The following is a 21,212-nucleotide window of genomic DNA, read 5'->3' as shown; positions in this document are numbered from 1 at the left end:
TTTGTGTGTTTGTGAACAGTTGCTTCAGAGGCAAAAACAGAAGGGCCTTCTGCATCACATTGTGATTGGGGACGAAAACTGGGTTCATTACGATAACTCTAAACGCAGAAAATCATGGGGATACCCCGGCCATGCTTCCACGTCGATGGCCAAACCGAATATTCACGGCTCCAAGTTCATGCTCTGCATTTTGTGGGACGAACTCGGTGTCGTGTACTATGAGGTGTTAAAACCAAGCGAGAAAATCACAGGTGCTCGTTATCGAACGCAATTAATGCGTTTGAGCAGAGCATTAAAACACAAAGGGCCACAATACAGCAAGTGGCACGATAAAGTGATTTCGCAGGACGACAACGCTCGACCCCATGTTGCAAAAGAGGTCAAAACGTACTTGGAAACGTTAAAATGGGAAGTCCTACGCCACCCGCCGTATTCTCCAGACGTTGCTCCCTCTGACTATCACCTGTTTAGATCAATGGCGCGTGGCCTGGCAGACCAACACTTCCGATCTCATGAAGAAGTCACAACTTCGATCGATTCGTGGATCGCTTCCAAAGATGAACAATGTTTTCGACGCGGGATTCGTACACTGCCCGAAAGATTGGAGAAAGTAGTGACCAGCGATGGAAAATACTTTGAATGATACATGTGAAACCAATTTGTTTCATTAAAGCCTCAAATGTTGGGGAAAAATGGTGGAAGCAAAGTTGTACACCTTGTATTTCGTCAGTTTATGGTACTGAGGAAATGAGATTAAAATTTCGGTAAAATAGTTTTGTTAAGAGGGAGTTAATTTCATATTTGTGGGTTTCAAAATTTATTTGATTTAATTTACTGACTTTCTGATTCAGTGACAAATTTTGAATGGTTCTGTACACACTATGAGACCAAAAGTATCCAGAGACCCCCAAAACCACACGCTTTTCATATTAGGTGCATTTTGCTGCCACCTACTGCCATATAATCCATATCAGCGACCTCAGTAGTCATTAGACATCGTGAGAGATCAGAATAGGGCGATCCGCGGAAGTCACGGACTTCGAACGTGGTCAGGTGATTGGGTGTCACTTGTCTCGATTGTCTGTATGCGTGATTTCCACACTCCTAAACATCCCTAGGTCCACTGTTTCCGATGTGGTAGTGAAGTGAAAACGTGAAGGGACACGTACAGCACAAAAGCGTACACGCCGACTTCGTCTGTTGACTGACAGAGACCACCGACAGTTCAAGAGGGGCGTAATGTGTAATAGGCAGACATCTATCCAGACACAGGAATTCCAAACTGCATCAGGATCCACTGAAAGTGGTATGACAGTTAGGCAGGAGGTAAGAAAACTTGTATTTCATGGTCGAGCGGCTGCTCATAAGCCACACATCAAGCCGGTAAATGCCAAATGACGCCTCGCTTGGTGTAAGGAGCGTAAAGGTTGGACGATTGAACAGTGGAAAAACACTGTGTTGAGTGACGAATCATGGTACACAATGTGGCGATCCGATGGTAGGATGTGGGTATGGCGAATGCCAGGTGAACGTCATGTGCCAACGCGTGTAGTGGCAACAGTAAAATTCGGAGGCGGTGCTGTTGTGGTGTGGTCGTGTTTTTCATGGAGGGGACTTGCTGTTTTGCGTGGCACTATCACAGAACAAGCCTACATTGATTTTTTAAGCATCTTCTTGCTTTTCACCGTTGAAGAGTAATTCGGGGATGGCGAGTGCACCTTTCAGCACGATCGAGCACCTGTTCATAGTGCACGGCTTGTGGCCGAGTGGTTACATGACATTACCATCCCTGTAATGTACTGGCCTGCACAGAGTCCTGACCTGAATCCTGTAGAACACCTTTGGAACGTTTTCGAACGCCGAGTTCGTGCCAGGCCTCACCGACCGACATCGATACCACTCCTCAGTGCAGCGCTCCGTGAAGAATGAGCTGCCATTCCCCAAGAAACCTTCCAGCATCTGATTGAACGTGTGCCTGCGAGAGTGGAAGCTGTTATCAAGGCTAAGGGTGGGCGAACACCATACTGAATTCCTTCGTTACCGATGGAGGGCGCCACGAACTTGTAAGTCTTTTTCAGCGAGATGTGCGGATACTTTTGATTACATATTGTATTTGCGCAGGATTCACCGGGTTTGATGCTGCTTTCCGATTGGCTGTGATGTTTTGCTGGCAATCAGAAATTAGCATACTCTCTCGTATTTTGTGTAGAGAGATAAGGAGAGTTAGGGCTTGGATGTCGCGATCAGTCCTATTGCTCGGTGGTCCAATAAAAATTATTACTATTGTAATATTTCGGTTCCAAAACGTTTGAGAAGTGCCACAAGGTGTGAAAGAAGAGTTCGATTTAATACATTTCTGCTGACATTTTTAATCACGAAACTGTGCGTTGCATGTTGGTTACTAGCGAAAGTGAACATTTTGTTACGTAAGACTGATTATGTTTTTTTTTTGTCCGAAATGTACCCGCCTTCGGCGATCGCTACTTGTTTTTTTATATTTAGGAAAGGGCAAGTTTTTCACGGCTTTGTTTAAAAAAACATTCAGAAGGGACTGGGCTCTCACTTTGGGGTCCTTTGTTCTTCTGTAATTTTTTCATATTTTATTTTCTAGGGAAATTTTGGCGCTTAATTTCTTGAAGTTTCTTGTTCTGGTTGATGGTCTTGGTAGTGAAGTTAATTGTCTATTTCAGTTATTTTGTTCGTAATTATCCTGGAACTATTGATTTGGGTACTTTGTACGTGTGCCATGGTTGGGGTACTATTGTTGCGACGGTTCTGAGTTTGGGGGGTATATTTTCGGCATGTGTCAAATTTTTGGAATATTTTTTGTGCGTAATCTTGAAATTTTTCTGCAATTGTCTTCTCTTGTAACTGTTCGTGCATTTCTGCTACCCTCGTCCAGCGAGGTACCGCGAGGGACCACCTCAGGCATGTATTTTGAAGTATCTGCAGCTGTTAAATGTTAGTTCTGCATGTAGTGCCCCATGCTGCCGCTCCATATAGTATTGCTGGCTGGATCGTGGATTTGTATAATTGGAGTTTTGTTTTAGTGTTTAACTCTTTGCTTTTGAAAAACGGAATTAGCGTATTCATCATTTTCTGTGCGGCTCTTTTTCTTTCTGTGGTGTTATCTTTGAATGTTAGAGATTTGTCCAAATGTATTCCCAAATATTTTGTTTACGACCTCCACGATTTGGGTTGATCTGCGACCTGTAATTGCGTTCTCAGTCTCGGTAATATCTTCTTCGTAAAAAATACTGCTGCTGTTGTAGTGGCGTTAAAACTAATCTTGTTCTGATGTGCCCATTCTTTCATGATATCGATTTGTCGTTGTGCTCTTGTTGTGATTAGGTCGATATTTCGTCCGGATGTCAAGAAGGCTGCGTCTTCTGCACAGAGGCTTAGGGTTACGTGTGGTAAAGTAGGTAGATCGTTGATGTAGAGATTGAATAGTATAGGTGATAGGACCGATCCTTGCGGGATTCCGGCTACGGGTATTTTGGTAGTTGATCTCTTCCCTTGTATTGTAACGAAGAATCGTCTATTTTGTAAAAAACCGTCAATCATTTTTATGTAACAATCTGGAATCGGTGTTGTTTGGTGTAGTCTAGCTATTGTATTTTCCTTCCATACTTTGTAGTATGTTTTGGAAATGTCGAAGAAGACGTCTGTTGTGTATATGCTGAGGTTGAAATTGTGCTGGATGTATTCTGTGATGCGGATTAGCTGTAGCTCTGATGATAATGTTGAAGGAAAACCGAATTGTTGTGGGTGCATTACATTGTGTTCAATGAGGTATGGTTGTAGGCGTTTTAAGATGATTCTTTCAGGTACTTTGCCAAGTGTTGGAAGTAAACTTATCGGTCTGTGATTTATTGCTTCCGCAGGGTTTTTGCCCGGTTTTGGGATCGGTACTATTTTCGCGGTTTTCCAATTGTCTTGAAAGTATTCCAGTAGTAGACAGCTGTTAATTATTCCTGTTAGTAGAACTATTGCTTTACGTGGTAGATGTTTTAGATGAGTATTAGATATTTGATCGGTGCCTGGTGCTGTATTTTTTGTTTTCGATATTAGATTCTTTATTTCTGCTGGTGTAGTGAGTAGAGGTCTTTCTGTTGACGGTGTATTTCGAAACTGTTGTAAGACGTGTTGGATTCTGTCGGCTTCGTTGTCTCTATTGTGTGGGTTTTCTTGTTCATTATGTGGTAGGGACATTTGTATATTGTACCCGTCGGCAAATAATTGAGCTTTTGCTAGCGCGTCAAATATTAATCCGCCGGGTCCGTTGATAGCTGTGTGTGTTTGTATTTGGAAATCTGCCATTTTGTCTTCCCATAATTGTTGCCGCCATTCTATTACTCGTCGGTGTAGTTCTCTTGAAAGTCTTTTCATTTCTTGTTTGTCACGAGGATTATGAAATTGTTGCCAGCGTCTTCTGTATCTGTTCCGTTGTATTTTAAGTTCTTCTTTGTATTGTGGATGCTCTTTTTGCCACTGTTTTAATTTTCCTGGTGAGAACTTCTATTGCAATGTTGATACTGTTTTTGTTGTCTCAGTTCATTGTCGGAGCGATGTTGTCTGTTAAATATCTGCTGTTTGGTCCCAGTTGATCTGTATTTGTTGTGGAAGTGATATTTGTAGAGCTGCTCGTTGGATGAGGCCAAGGACAAGTTGATGATCGGATGACAGGTCATTGATGGTTCGTAGCTGTGAATTGAGATTTATATTCTTGGTTAGTACAATGTCAAGGACATCTGAAGTTTGATTTTGAACATTCGGAATTCTTGTAGGCTGGTGTGGAACGTGGACTGTACATTCTAGTTCGGCTTGTGCGTCATATAACTGTCCTTTTCTGTTCGTCTTGATAAAGTTCCAGGATTCATGTTTCGCGTTAAAGTCTCCTAACTTTAGAATCTTAGGGAAACGGTGAAAAATGTAGTGAGGTGTTCTTTAATTAGTTGTTTATTCGGACTGATGTAAGCTGCGATTATTGCTTTATTTTCTATGGCGTTGTGAACGGTGACGGCGGTTGCTTGTAGTGACTGAAGTGGTGGAAGTGTTTCAATATGGTGTGTGATGTTTGTTTTTATGGCAATAGCGGTTCAGCCACCTCCTCTTCTATCTTGTCGGTCTGTTCTAGACGTGCGCCTATTGCCGAGTATGAGAATCGTCGTCGGAGCAAATTGCGTCTTTGTTACTGCTATTATAGCTAAGATTTAAATACTGTTCTTCTAAATTTTAATTTGTGATATATTGCAACAGAACATCACCGGTTTTTGGCAGTCTTGCAGTGTTGGTCATGAAACTGACTTAAGACTTTCTGTGAAATATAACTAACAATTTCCATAAACTGGCTGCGAGAATGAATTATATGTGCATGTGGACTTTTCAGACTTCGTACAGCTCAGAATAAGGCTTGTTAGTAAGTGGTGTATTCAAGCTTACCGTAATATGGAGAAATTTTATGCACATCAGACTTTCATTTAACTATTCTTAATCTTCCACTGACAAAACAATTTCTAGTGCGACTTGTGGTTGCTAAGTGTGAAGTTGATTTTTCTATAGCTTCTTCCGGATGGGAACTGCATTTCACTGAGTTCAAGGAGGTGTGCATGTTAGAAGCGACTCACCACAAACTGAGTGGAACTTTATTCGCAGCAGCACGGTACAGCGCCGCTGCAAGTGGAAGCTGACACTATGGTGGTCGTGGGCCGATGGGTCCTTGATCTGATCCAATGACCAGCACATTCCAAAGCTGGTTTGTCTTGCTACTGCTGGCAATAATGTCACATATGCCACTATGCTTAATTGCACCTGCTTTCGTTTGCCAGCGGAGAACCCACCGGCACGAGGGCGGTGGAGTCTGGCGGGCGCCGTGCTGTTGCGATGCTCAAGTGCACTGCAGCAGGAGCTTTCTCTCTGTTATCGAGCTCTCTAACCTAGGCATGTGCCGTTGCACATCTGCAAAATATCTAGTCCAGTACCACGTCGTAATCGACCGGAAAACTGAAGGACAGGTGTCTCCAGTATTTAAGAAGGGCAAAACAATGGTCAAACCTATATTTACATAGTGTAAGTGATTTGAGGAAGTTTCCCACTTCATCTAACTGCGATGAAATTACATTAGGTGTTCCACAGGGTTTTACATGGGTCCGTTCTGTTCTTGATATATGTCAATGACCTCCCTTCTTATCTGAAACAAGAAGCTAATCTGACACTGTTTGCTGATGATACAAGCATCATTATTAAAACAGGAAAAGACACTCCAATAGAAAATGATTGAAATAACGTCTTTGGGGAAGTTACTAATTGGTTTTCTGGGAATGGGCTTGCTCTCAACTTTGAAAACATAGAGTACGTCCAATTTTCTACTGAGTTCCTACAATAAATATAACAAATCAACTTAGTGAGTAGCTAGGATAGAGCATACCAAGTTTTGGGTCTACATATAGATGGGAATCTTAACTGGAAAATTGATATTTTGGGTCTTCAGCAGCGACTAGGTTCAGCAACCTTTGCATATAGAATAGTTCCTAATTTTGAGGATACAGAAATTATCAACCTAACATACTTTGGATACTTTCACTCTCTGATGTCCTACGGAATAATATTTTGGGGCAGCTCAACAATAAGGCAGAAAGTATTCATTGCTCAAAAGAAAGTGGTTGGAATAATGTGTGAGTGTCACAGTCGCCCGTTTTGTAGGCATCTCTTCCAAAGTTTATGAATTCTTACAGCAGCCTCACGGTACGTGTACTCGGTAATAAAATTTGTTCCGTACAACATGGACCAGTTTATAAACAACAATGACATCAAAAAGGGCTCTGAGCACTATGGGACTTAACTTCTGAGGTCATCAGTCCCATAGAACTTAGAACTACTTAAACCTAACTAACCTAAGGACATCACACACATCCATGCCCGAGGCAGGATTCGAACCTGCGACCGTAGCGGTCACGCGGTTCCAGACTGAAGCACCTAGAACCGCTCGGCCACACCGGCCGGCAACAGTGACATCCACGATTATAATACCAGAAGAAAGAAAGACTTACACTACTCTCTACTTAACCTATCTTTGGCACATAAAGGGATAAAATATGCTGCTGTAAAACTTTTCGATGAATCACCAGAAGAAATAAGATGTTTGACAGACAGCAGTTATAGTTTTAAAAATAAACTGAAATCATATCTCCTTGACAACTCTTTCTATAGTGAAGATGAATTCTTGAATAGAAATAAATAGATCTATAGGTATAATACATGCATCGTTTTGTGCCATTTAAGGATATGAGGCAGGTAACAAATTTTTAAACTTCAAAAACAAAAAAACAAAAAAGCAAATAAAAAACATTCATTCATTTGTGCATTTCTTATATACTTTACATGTGCCACATCATAACGGTTACCATGATATTGATCAATGGAACGCATAACAACATTTGAAAAATCACATAACAAGTTTAACGTTGGTTTGCTGCATAATTCTTGAGCATATTCAAACTCGAATATAACAAATTTTATTGAAGGGGAAAAACGCTTGCATCCGCAAATAAAGAAGTATATACAAGGTATCGATCGTACGAAACACATCGAGCTTTTCTCTCATGATATCCTGCAAACCGTGGCTGAAGAGCAGAGGGCAGATTCTGCATTCCAACATTTCCAGAAAGTTTTGGACACACCGCCACATTGCAGGTAGCCAATGAAGGTCCGAGCATATCGAATAAGTTATCAGATATCTAAGTGGCTGAAAGAGCTTTTAAACAGCAAAACCTAGTATATTTTCTTGATTGGCGAATGTTCGTCAGAGACAAAGCTATCGTACGATAGTCCGGTCTTTTTCTCTGTACACAGAAACGACCTGACAGGCAGGGCGAACAGCTGTCTGCGACTGCTGATGCCGCGTTACCGTGCAGCGGTTGTGTCGCTGTAGAGCCACGGCGGGAGGATCCAGGGTGACGTCGACAAAACTCCTATTCTGGTCGATTAGTGGCAGCTTCCCCTAAATGCGGAAAAACTGAAGCTAATGCAGATGCATAGGATAAACAACCCTGTAACCTTCGAATATTGTATCAGTCGTCTGCTGCCTGACAGTATCACTTCTTTTAACGTTGAAAAGCTACGTGAAACAGGCCGAGCGCTTAAGGTCAATTGCTGATAAATCCTCTTCAAAAATCAGTTTTCTGTTTTTCAACTTATATCAACTTTTAGACCTTTTAAGCAATAATTGGATATCGGGACTTTGTTTAGAAGGAGATTTAAACATCTCTCGGTATGCAGCCACAACCATGTTTCCGGTGCTTTGACATATGAAATTACACTCCCAATTAAGAACGATGTGCTATACAACTGTTTGTCGTGTTGGCAGCCAGCCAGGAAACACGCTATGTGATGCCTATATATTTTCCCTTGTGGTTTCGAGTGTTGTTTTGCTTGTAAGCTTTTCTGTAGTTTCACTTTTCGCTAGTTTGTCATTCTCGAAAGTAATTATACCTGAAAAACGATTTTGGTACTGAAAAATTTATGTTTTACGGCACTCGGTTTATTTTGCCAGGAAGTATAGATTGTGGAAAATTATTTATAAAACAACAGCATGTTAGGTGGACTCCATCAGATGTGGATACGGGAAAGAACTTGAAACTGGTGAAGTTGGTGTTCACCATCACTCCCTGCCATTTGCAGTGATAGAAGCAATTAACCCCAGAAACATGGATCTAAGTAACAGTAAACTATTGTCACGACGCTTTTTCAAGAGTTTTATATGGCAACGCCTGCCAAGAACAATGTTTATTGCATTCGAGACTGTGAGATTAGGTGTGTTAGATGCTGGAATTAATTTTACTGATGGGGTAGTTAGCAGATGTGATTTTCTAGTTTTGCTAGGAATGTCTTCTGGGTTCAATAGGAGACAGTCACTGGCAGCAATTGATTCCATGAGAGTGGCCAAAGTTGACAGTTCGGTCCTAGAGGCCAGAGTGACAAGGACAAACAAGGAAAGTAAGAGAGAAGGTGATGACGTGTAAACGAACAAGACTATGGGACTGGAATGTATCAGGAACTACAGAGGTGAGTTATAGATCATAAGTATCTTTCAAGTGAATTTCCCGAGGCTTAAATTTTATCAGCCACACGTTTTATGCACAAAAAATCTGTCTGAAACTATTTGGAGAAAATTGGGCTACACACACTAACGTGCTACCAACAGGAAGGAAAGTACACAGTGATTAGTTATAGAAACTAACGTTAATTTTGATTTTCATATGAAAATATTTATAGAATAAAAACTTCTGCCTGAAATAACATGATAGTAGTCTGTCTTTTAGATAAACATATCGTAAATTTTTACTTACAGTTTCAAGCGTCTAAGTAAGATGTTCAATGCATAGCTTCGAAGTGTGGGGCGACAAATAAGAAATTAAATTTACTTATTCTCGCAAACAGCACTGCTGTTAAGTCAGTGTAAGAACTAAAGTGATCAACTGTATATCAAAATATCCACTAAGTAACCGTCGTACTGTCCTACGGTTTGTATCCTACTAACATGTAAGAATTCCAATGAGTAAACTTTACAAGAGAAATCGAATCAGGAAACAATATTACAATAATTACAAGACGACCGGACCTGCAGCCCGTCCGTTATCGGGTGAAACACTGGTGTTTTACTACCCCGCTGGACAGGGTTTCTCTTATTGAATGCCTTTTTGCAACACACGAAAACTATATAAGGACCACTGGTGACAAGAGTGATTCAGTTACTCAAAACAGATGACGTAACTTTTAGTTTGAAAGCTGCATGTGGAGAGGTTCAGGGTTAAGACGCGTACCTGTGCTTGAAAGTTAAACAGATTAGGAAACAATATGACGATGATAAGGCTTACTTCAAAGCAACCAACCTCTTAATTTTAGTCGATAACTAAGGTGCGACTGGATCCAACCCCGTCCCTTTTGCCAATCTTATTTTGACTAAAGCCCTGATGACACTTGGCTCTTAATATTTTCAAAGTTAACTGCTTGTCAGTTATTAAGACCGCTCTGAAGGAACGTCTTAAGACTTTACTCGTGAACACTTACTACAAGAGAACTCACTCGGCGGAACCACAAGATCCAGCTAAAAATACACCAATAAACACAGAAGTGTATAGCATAGCACAACAGTTTGTTCGGATTACGGCTATTGCAATTACAATCAAAGAATTGAAACGGTTAACATCTAAATTTAACCACAAGACCGCTGTTTTGTTTAACGGCAACCTGTGCCTTAGTACAACTGTTCCGGCTGTATTTACGACCAGGAGCTGATTCATTACAATATTAATGATCGGGTGCAAACCAGGCAATATAATAGCGGGACAAAATTTCAAACGGCAACTAGTGTCTTAGTACAATACTACAGCCTATATTTACCACCAAAGAGCCGACCGAGTAAAACTCTGAGGTTCGGGTACAAACCAGAAAATAGTTAGGAGGGTAGGTAGACAATGACACAAATCACCACGTTGATTAGAGAATGTTACTCCCCTTCATCATCAAGCAGCTCCATGCATCCACGGTGCGTCGCGGCGGTTACTGAGCGGTGCCGAAAAAAGCCAGGTAGAAGAGGGCAGCCAGACCACGAGAGGTCTTCCGACTTGAATGTGGCCAACCAACTGACTGGATGTCGGCCTGCTGTTTGCAGCTGACGCTGACCTGGTAAAGTACTCCGGTACACCTTCTAAGGACACAGCCCACAGATACCAACTCTTCCTGTAAGATATTGGCAATGGGGCCGCAAAAGGGATAGTCGATACTATCTTTGAGCCTGTGGCGCCAGACAGAACAGTCTACTAACTCAATGGCGTGACGGCTGAAACTTTATAAAACTTGTTAGTATTTTTCCAAAAAATTCACAGGAAAGTTACCTTAAAGTAGTTTCTGGGGAAGACGAATAGTCTATTTAGTTTTCCTGGGGGAGTTTCAATGAAATTAGCTCATTTCAATTGGGGATGGAACAGGAAAGGGATGAAGGAAAACGTTTGCAAGGAACCCTCCTCCACGCACCGTACGGTGGATTGCTGAATACGTATGTGGATGACGATAGATATAGGTACGCCCAATCTCTTACAAAAAAATTTATTTTGTCCTTCCTTATGTCAGTCATACCTACAAACACCTTGCATGTACTGACACTGTATGATGTAATTTGGTGTGATGTGATGTGCAGGAAGAAGGCACTCGAGAAAGCCAAGTCGATGGTCGCCCACATCGCCTACCCAGACGAGCTACTGGACGACAGGAAGCTGGACCACTTCTACGAGAAGGTAAGCAGCAACGAGTCCGTTTACAATATGCCAGAGCGCAAACTGACACGCCGTTGTGCACTACCCTTTGAACTTTTCAACTAATCTCTATACCTCTCACTGTCCTAGAGGTCCAAAACACGAGAGTAAGGCTCTAAAGAAATACAGTTCGCCGGCCAGAGTGGCCGAGCGGTTCTAGGCGCTACAGTCCGGAACCGCGAGGCCGCGACGGTCGCAGGTTCGAATCCTGCCTCGGGTAGGAATGTGTGTGATGTCCTTAGGTTAGTTAGGTTTAAGTAGTTCTAAGTTCTAAGGGACTGACGACCTCCGATGTTAAGTCCCATAGTGCTCAGAGCCATTTTGAAATACAGTTCAATTTCAGATTTCAAGGAGATAGGTCTACATTAGGTGTATTCAAACAATAATAAATATTATACACTTATGCCAAACCATTGTCCTATCCCCGCACCATTTCTTGAAGTCGATCTTTCCGACAGCATTTAGCTGTCTCAGCGGCGCTTTGTTAATCTAGTCTATGCCTTGCGTAGCGACAGCCCTTTAAGACTGGTCATGTATGGCAAATATGGAGATTGTGGCATCATTACACCTTGTTTTTTACCAGAACTTCACGAACAAGCAAACTAACTGTGAGCAGGTGACTTACTGTCGTGCAAAACCCATGAATAGTTTCGACACAAATACCTGTGATTTTTTTGGATTCATTCACGCTTATGTCGTTAAAGTTATCGGCAGTACTACATATCGTTAGACACTATGGCACGAACTCGTGTTGTACTTTGACATAAAAATCCAAGAACACATCGGGCATAACCTTCACATCTGACTGCACTTGTCGAAGCTTTTTCGTTCTTAGTGACACAGAATGCGTCATCTCTGTAAACACGTTTTGTCACCTGTTATGACACGTTACAGTAGTTCAGACTTGTAGTTGACTACATATAACTACTTCTGAGCAACTTGCATTCGCTGCGCTTTTTGTTCGAAATTCAATATTTTTGTAATATAATCAGTTCATTCACTTTTTGCACAGTTTCATCAGTTGATAATGTGCTGCGGAATCGAAGGCTGTCGTCATATTTAAAGTCTTGACAGCCTTCTTCGAAACGAGTATACATAATATTTAATGTGTCTCACGATTTGCAGCATTTATTCGGTTCTTGTAGCAGCAGGAAGGTAATGAGGATTCTGGGAAAAGTATGACCTTTAGCCTTTGCGATGTCAACATTAAGGGGCAGGGATCAGTTCCCTTTGAACTTTGATCTTGCCTTGACTAATGCTGTAGTCATGCTCCTAGTTTCCTCTTCTTTGCCATCTCCCCACCCCTCCTTCGCCTATCCATTACAAACCAATCACTGTGAAGTACACTGCACAGCAGAATTAACAAGTTACTTTTTTTAAACCCGGAAATATTCTTCCACTGTGATGCATGAGTCTCAAATTGTGTTCAAAGGTATGTACAGACTACCTCCTTGGTGATGGAAAAGCGTGGCGTCCTGCGACGGACCCTAGAGATCGAAGACGCTTCAAACAACAACGTGTCGACATCTGCGATAAAAGAGCTAGAGCTCAGACGCTCATGTAACGTGTAAAATGGGTTGACGATGTCCCACTGTCACGAAATTTCCCCACATTGCTGGCCAACGCCGCCGTGGACGTGTCACACGGTGGAAGGTCGCCACAGCCCCTCTTACGCACATTCACCCATTATTTTGACGACTCTGCGATGGAGTTACAGGATCGTGATGCCCAGCCTTCAAATCACGCAGTTTTCTCATGTGACCCGGGTTCGAATCCCGCCGCTACTTAAGTTTTGTTTAATAATCAGCATTGGTGGCCTAAGACTTCAGGCATAAGAAGTCACCCCATTCTGCCGACGGCATTGACAATGAAGGAGGAGGAGCAGACAGAGGTTCAGGGCACTCTCTTGTCCTAGGGGTGGGAAACTGCCCCTAAAGGTGGAAGAATCAGCATCGATAACGGCATGAGGATGCAGAAGGCAATGGAAACCACTGCATTAAAGACACGTAACGTGTATTCACAGGACATGTGGCCTGTAATCGAAGAACTGTCATGATGATCTCTTCATTGGCAAAAGATTCCGGAGTAGTCCCCCATTCGGATCTCCGGGAGGGGACTACTATGGGAGAGGTTACCATGAGAAAAATACTGAATAATCAACGAAATGATAACGTTTCACGAGTCGTGGCGTGGAATGTCAGAAGCCTGAATGTGGTAAGGAAACTAGAAAATCTGAAAAGGGAAATGCAAGGGCTCAATCTAGATACAGAAGAGGTCAGTGAAGTGAATTGGAAAGAAGACGAGGATTTCTGGCCAAACGAGTAGAGGGTATAAAGGGATTAGGATTCGTTATGAATACGAAGGTAGGGGAAGGGAGAGAGTGTGTTACTGTGAACAGTACAGTGACAGGGTGGTTTTTATCATAATCGACAGCAAACCAGCACAGACAACGATAGTTCAGGTATACATGCCGACGTCGCAAGCTGAAGATGAAGAGATAGAGGACGTATATGAGGATACTAAAAGGGTAATACAGTATGTAAATGGGGATGAAAATATAATAGTCATGGGAGACTGGAATGCTGTTTTATGGGAAGGAGTAGGGAAAAAGTTTACAGGAGAATAGAGGCTTGGGACAAGGAATGAGAGAGGAGGAAAGATAATTGAGTTCTGCAACACGTTTCAGCTGCTAACAGCGAATAATCTGTTTAAGAATCACAAGAGGAGTAGGTATACTTGAAAAAGACCGGGTGATAAGGCAAGATTTCTGTTAGATTACATCATGGTGAGATAGAGATTTCGAAATCAGATAGTAAATTGTAAGGTGTACCCAGGAGCAGATCTAGGCTCAGATCACAATATAGTAATGATGAGGAGTAGGCTGAAGTTTGCGGCATTAGCCAGGATGAATCAATACGCAAAGAAGTACTAAGGAATGACGAGATACGATTGAAGTTCTCTAAGGTTATAGATACACCAACAAGGAACAGCTCAGTAGGCAGTTGAAGAGGAATGGACATCTCTAAAACGGGCCACCACAGAATTTGAGAAGGTAAACGTAAGTACAAAGAAGGTAACTGCGAAGAAACCATGGGTAACGGAAGAAATGCTTCAATTGATCGATGAAAGGAGGAAGTACTAAAATGCTCCGGGAAACTGAGGAATACAGAAATACAAGTTGCTAAGGAATGAAATAAACAGGAAGTACAGGGAAGCTAAGACGGAATGGCTGCAGGAAAAATGTGGAGACATTGAAAAAGAAATGACTGTCGGAAGGACAAACTCCGCTTACAGGAAAGTCAAAACAATTTCCGTGACATTGAAAGCAATGGTGATAACATTAAGAGTGAAACGGGAATTCGACTATTAAATGCAGAGGAGAGAGCGGATAGGTGGAAAGAATACACGGAGAGCCTCTATGACGGGCAAGATTTGTCTGATGTGACAGAAGAAACAGGAGTCGATTTATCGGGTCATGTACACTATGTACAACAGACAAGAGGCAATAAAAAGAGTGGGCAACCAAGAACGAAGTGCTGGTATTAAATAGGGGGTAAGACAAGGATATAGCCTGTCGCCCCTACTGTTCAATCTGTACATCGAGGAAACAATGATGGAAATAAAAGAAAGATTCAGGAGTGAAATTAAAATTGAAGTTGAAACGGTATCAGTGATACATTCACTGATCATTTTGCTATCTTGAGTGCAAGTGATGAAGAATTATATGATCTGCTGAACGGAATGATCTGCCTAATGAGTGCAGAGTGTGGATTGAGAGTAAATCGAAGAAAGACGAAGCTAATGAGTAGTAGTAGAAATGAGTACAGCAAGCCACTTAACATCAGGAATCATGGTCACAAAATAGATGAAGTTAAGGAATTCTGCTACCTAGGCAGTACAATGACGAGTGATGGGCGGAGCAAGGAGGACATCAAAAGCATACAAGTAATGGTAAAAATGGCATTCCTGGCCAACAGATGTCTATTAATAGCAAATATCGGCCTTTATTTCAGGAAGAAATTTCTGAGAATGTACGTTTGGAGTACAGCATTGTATGGTAGTGAAACATGGACTGTCGGGAAACCGGAACAGAAGAGAATCGAAGAATTTGAGATGTGGTGCTATAGGCGAATGTTGAAAATTAGGTGGACTGATAAGGTAAGGAATGAGGTTCTGCGCAGAATCGGGGAGGAAAGGAACATTTGGAAAACACTGATAAGGAGTAGGGACAGGATGATAGGGCATGTGTTAAGACATGAGTGAATGACTTCCATGGTACTAGAGGGAACTGTAAAGGGCAAAAACTGTAGAAGAAGTCAGAGATTTTCATGCATCCAGCAAATAATTGAGTACGTAGGTTGCAATTTCTAGGCTGAGATGAAGAGGTTCACATTAGAGAGGGTGGCGGGCCGCATCAGACAAAACAGAAGACTGATGACTAAAAAAGAAAAGAGCCGAGGAAAACATTTCAGATCCACCGCCGCTCAGAATCGACACGAAAATGTCTCAAGGGGTGGCAAAAATGGCGTCAATGAAACCACCGCTTTTCTTGGGACGTTGATTTGCACACATTTAGCGGTCGAAAACGACCGTTTGAAGTGCAGTGAGCAACAATAAGGCATTCTTCACGTTCGTAGGTGTTGCTGACGTCTCCCTGACTGTTCTACCCTTGTCTCCTTCTATGTAGCAATCGTGCGCTAGCAACCACATTGAACATGATTTCACTCCTCTGGAATGCAGTGCGACAGCTATGTTTGCTCTTGTGTACAAGGTGGAACCACTAAGGACCGTTCAAATCCACCGAACGGAATTTGAAGGTGATCCGAAGCAGCGCAGGTACCTTATGCTTTTTCAGTTCTCCTTTTTCAAGCCGTCATGTAGTGCGAGCACGAAACTGCTGCGGCTAAGACCCCCATTTCGGCAATGTCCTCGGTGGCACCCCGCCCCCCCCCCCCGACCACCACATTCATGTATCAAGTTAATACCATACCATGGCTGTCTGGTGAGAAAGGGGACGGGTAGGCTTTTCATAAAACAGGTCCGTAGACTCTTGCAAAAATAACGAAATAACCATGCTAAATTTAAACGAACGCGAAAGCTCCAAGGTTGGTGATATTTTACAAAAGCACCAAATTTAGCTCGGACTTCAATGCATGCTTATAACGTTTTCACAACGAAACGTTTTCTGGAAACACAGCGGTAAGACACAATGCCCTCTCTCTGCGATAACAGTGGAAGTACTATCCATGACTGCACTGCTAAAGCAGAGTTACTAAACAGTCTTCCGAAATTCCTTCATCAAAGAAGGCGAAGCAAATAATTCAGAATTCGAATCAAGAACAGCTGTCAACATCATTAACTTAGAAGTAGATATTATCAGAGTAGTGAACCAACTGGAATTACTTAATAAAAGCAAGGCTTCAGGTCCAGATTGTATACCATTTAGGTAGGTTTCAGAGTCTGCTGATGCAATGGCTCCATACGTAACAACCATACACAACCACTCGCTCGACGAAAGATCCGTACCCAGAGACTGGAGAGTTGTACAGGTCACGCCTAAATTCAAGAAAGGCAGTAGGAGTAATCCACTAAATTTATTGATGCAATAATTTACCAACAGCCGTATGTATTGTAGAAATTTATTTTATGAACCTGTTATGTGCTACCCGTTTCGCCATTACATTGATGCCATCTTCAGGCCCCTGTACAACGAGTGGAACAAATGTACTATTATAAAAATATAGAAATACGTTAACAATTGACAGGTATCATGTTAACTATGTAAGTGGCTCAAAAGAACATATTGTATATCATTAAAAGTACATGTGATATTAGGGCAAATATGTTTCTGCCACTGTCATGTTAATAGTTTTCACTGTTTTACTCTAATATAGCATAATAGATGAACATATGTATACGCTATTATTCGTAAATCCGTACCACACAATTGTAATAGGCCATGCAATACAACAATCAAATGTACTGCATTCAATCATATGCCCACTGGAAGAATATTTTTTTAAATAATTAACTGATATAAATAAATAATAAAATAAAATACAATAAAGTGTGACATAATCATGTCAGGATACATAAGTTACGTATGTGTAGCGTAGGTCGTGTTGTGTGGTACGATAAATAGCTGCCATAATGTTAACGATAAGCATAAAAAAGTTTGTCTTAAAACCCAATTGCATTCACGAATTAAACCAATACAATCGTACTATAAAAATCAAACAACTGGTCCCGTGGGTACTACATTAGAACCCCTATGTAAGACCCCTTCGCACTATACTGATTGGATTAATGCAATGACAGTAGCTGCCTCATATAGTCATAGTGACAAAGAAGATTCTCGAACTCTGTATATCAAAAAATGTCTACCTCCCTACATATAAGTCCTATACAATTATGTAGCTTTATTCCAAGTGGAATCGAACGAATAAAAAGGAGAAAAAGAAAAATTTAGGAGGCCACCTATAAGTCCGAAGATAAACCTCAAAATGAAAGGTATACCATCCCTGATTAAGGATACCACCTATAACCATGTCAAACCAATCTCAAGGTTGCATTAAGGCCGAGTGTAGGATCTTAAGTACATCATCCAGTGTCATATTCTGTCTAATGACCTTAGTGAGTTGGGAACTGTCTGCATGGGTCTAAATGTCACAGTACCTAAAGCCTTTTCAAAATATTTAACTAGCTAAAATCAAACAATAACGAATTTATACCCATCAGCTAAATGTCAAGGAAACGCAATGTTACATCAAGTAAAAATTGGTTAATTGGCAATTCAAGAGTGCAACAACAACAGATCAACATTACAATAATCCAAAGGGGTTAGAAAATGATGTTGAACACATTTGCAAGTTATGAAAGTGGACAACCTCCACAGGAGAGGAAAAAATGTATTGACCCAAATGTGACATATTGGCAAATATCAAAATACCATCTAAGTATAGTACGCAAAATTCCAAAGTGCAATATTAGAGACCTTCTGATCATCAGTATTCAAGTATTGTAAGTATCTCATTTGAAGATGCATGGCAACATTGACCTAACAATATCAATGAGAGTATAATTTTGCTGGTACACCACTGATGACCTGGACCAACAAGTTAAAAATATGTCACTGCCTTTTTATGCATAATGATATCATTAAATCTTGACAGGGTTACACCTATAGCGCTGTGTTGTAAACTGTATCATCCATCCTAAGTACCAGCTCCCCCCCCCCCCCCCATGAACCATGGACCTTGCCGTTGGTGGGGAGGCTTGCGTGCCTCAGCGATACAGATAGCCGTACCGTAGGTGCAACCACAACGGAGGGGTATCTGTTGAGAGGCCAGACAAACGTGTGGTTCCTGAAGAGGGGCAGCAGCCTTTTCAGTAGTTGCAACGGCAACAGTCTGGATGATTGACTGATGTGGCCTTGTAAAAATAACCAAAACGGCCTTGCTGTGCTGGTACTGCGAACGGCTGAAAGCAAGGGGAAACTACAGCCGTAATTTTTCCCGAGGGCATGCAGCTTTACTGTATGATTACATGATGATGGCGTCCTCTTGGGTAAAATATTCCGGAGGTAAAATAGTCCCCCATTCGGATCTCCGGGCGGGGACTACTCAAGAGGATGTCGTTATCAGGAGAAAGAAAACCGGCGTTCTACGGATTGGAGCGTGGAATGTCAGATCCCTTAATCGGACAGGTAGGTTAGATAATTTAAAAAGGGAAATGGATAGGTTGAAGTTAGATATAGTGGGAATTAGTGAAGTTCGGTGGCAGGAGGAACAAGACTTCTGGTCAGGTGACTACAGGGTTATAAACACAAAATCAAATAGGGGTAATGCAGGAGTAGGTTTAATAATGAATAGGAAAATAGGAATGCGGGTAAGCTACTACAAACAGCATAGTGAACGCATTATTGTGGCCAAGATAGATACGAAGCCCACACCTACTACAGTAGTACAAGTTTATATGCCAACTAACTCTGCAGATGATGAAGAAATTGAAGAAATGTATGATGAAATAAAAGAAATTATTCAGATTTTGAAGGGAGACGAAAATTTAATAGTCATGGGTGACTGGAATTCGAGTGTAGGAAAAGGGAGAGAAGGAAACATAGTAGGTGAATATGGATTGGGGGACAGAAATGAAAGAGGAAGCCGCCTGGTAGAATTTTGCACAGAGCACAACATAATCATAACTAACACTTGGTTTAAGAATCATGAAAGAAGGTTATATACATGGAAGAACCCTGGAGATACTAAAAGGTATCAGATAGATTATATAATGGTAAGACAGAGATTTAGGAACCAGGTTTTAAATTGTAAGACATTTCCAGGGGCAGATGTGGACTCTGATCACAATCTATTGGTTATGACCTGTAGATTAAAACTGAAGAAACTGCAAAAATGTGGGAATTTAAGGAGATGGGACCTGGATAAACTAAAAGAACCAGAGGTTGTACAGAGATTCAGGGAGAGCATAAGGGAGCAATTGACAGGAATGGGGGAAATAAATACAGTAGAAGAAGAAGGGGTAGCTTTGAGGGATGAAGTAGTGAAGGCAGCAGAGGATCAAGTAGGTAAAAAGACGAGGGCTAGTAGAAATCCTTGGGTAACAGAAGAAATATTGAATTTAATTGATGAAAGGAGAAAATATAAAAATGCAGTAAGTGAAACAGGCAAAAAGGAATACAAACGTCTCAAAAATGATAGTGGCAGGAAGTGCAAAATGGCTAAGCAGGGATGGCTAGAGGACAAATGCAAGGATGTAGAGGCCTATCTCACTAGGGGTAAGATAGATACCGCCTACAGGAAAATTAAAGAGACCTTTGGAGATAAGAGAACAACTTGTATGAATATCAAGAGCTCAGATGGAAACCCAGTTCTAAGCAAAGAAGGGAAAGCAGAAAGGTGGAAGGAGTACATAGAGGGTCTATACAAGGGCGATGTACTTGAGGACAATATTATGGAAATGGAAGAGGATGTAGATGAAGATGAAATGGGATATATGATACTGCGTGAAGAGTTTGACAGAGCACTGAAAGACCTGAGTCGAAACAAGGCCCCCGGAGTAGACAATATTCCATTGGAACTACTGACGGCAGTGGGAGAGCCAGTCCTGACAAAACTCTACCATCTGGTGAGCAAGATGTATGAAACAGGCGAAATACCCTCAGACTTCAAGAAGAATATAATAATTCCAATCCCAAAGAAAGCAGGTGTTGACAGATGTGAAAATTACCGAACAATCAGTTTAATAAGCCACAGCTGCAAAATACTAACACGAATTCTTTACAGACGAATGGAAAAGCTAGTAGAAGCCAACCTCGGGGAAGATCAGTTTGGATTCCGTAGAAACACTGGAACACGTGAGGCAATACTGACCTTACGACTTATCTTAGAAGAAAGATTTCTAGCATTTGTAGAAAGCTTTTGACAATGTTGACTGGAATACTCTCTTTCAAATTCTAAAGGTGGCAAGGGTAAAATACAGGGAGCGAAAGGCTATTTACAATTTGTACAGAAACCAGATGGCAGTTATAAGAGTCGAGGGACATGAAAGGGAAGCAGTGGTTGGGAAGGGAATAAGACAGGGTTGTAGCCTCTCCCCAATGTTGTTCAATCTGTATATTGAGCAAGCAGTAAAGGAAACAAAAGAAAAATTCGGAGTAGGTATTAAAATTCATGGAGAAGAAATAAAAACTTTGAGGTTCGCCGATGACATTGTAATTCTGTCAGAGACAGCAAAGGACTTGGAAGAGCAGTTGAATGCAATGGACAGTGTCTTGAAAGGAGGATATAAGATGAACATCAACAAAAGCAAAACGAGGATAATGGAATGTAGTCGAATCAAGTTGGGTGATGCTGAGGGAATTAGATTAGGAAATGAGAC

The 21,212-nt window shown here is 41.5% G+C and overlaps 1 protein-coding gene across 1 annotated transcript in view; it reads left to right on the top strand.

Annotated features, from left to right (window-relative positions):
• LOC124774229 (neprilysin-2-like) overlaps nucleotides 1-21,212 on the top strand; it is a 199,719-nt gene that overhangs the window by 120,461 nt on the left and 58,046 nt on the right. Inside the window, exon 10 of the mRNA XM_047249464.1 lies at nucleotides 11,201-11,297. Coding sequence (XP_047105420.1) covers nucleotides 11,201-11,297 — 97 coding nt within the window. The remainder of the gene's footprint in view (nucleotides 1-11,200; nucleotides 11,298-21,212) is intronic.

Source organism: Schistocerca piceifrons, chromosome 2 (genome assembly GCF_021461385.2).
Source record: "Schistocerca piceifrons isolate TAMUIC-IGC-003096 chromosome 2, iqSchPice1.1, whole genome shotgun sequence".
NCBI classification, from domain to species: domain Eukaryota; kingdom Metazoa; phylum Arthropoda; class Insecta; order Orthoptera; family Acrididae; genus Schistocerca; species Schistocerca piceifrons.
The sequence above is the reverse complement of the archived record's forward strand: the minus strand, read 5'-3'. Positions and strand labels throughout refer to the sequence as shown.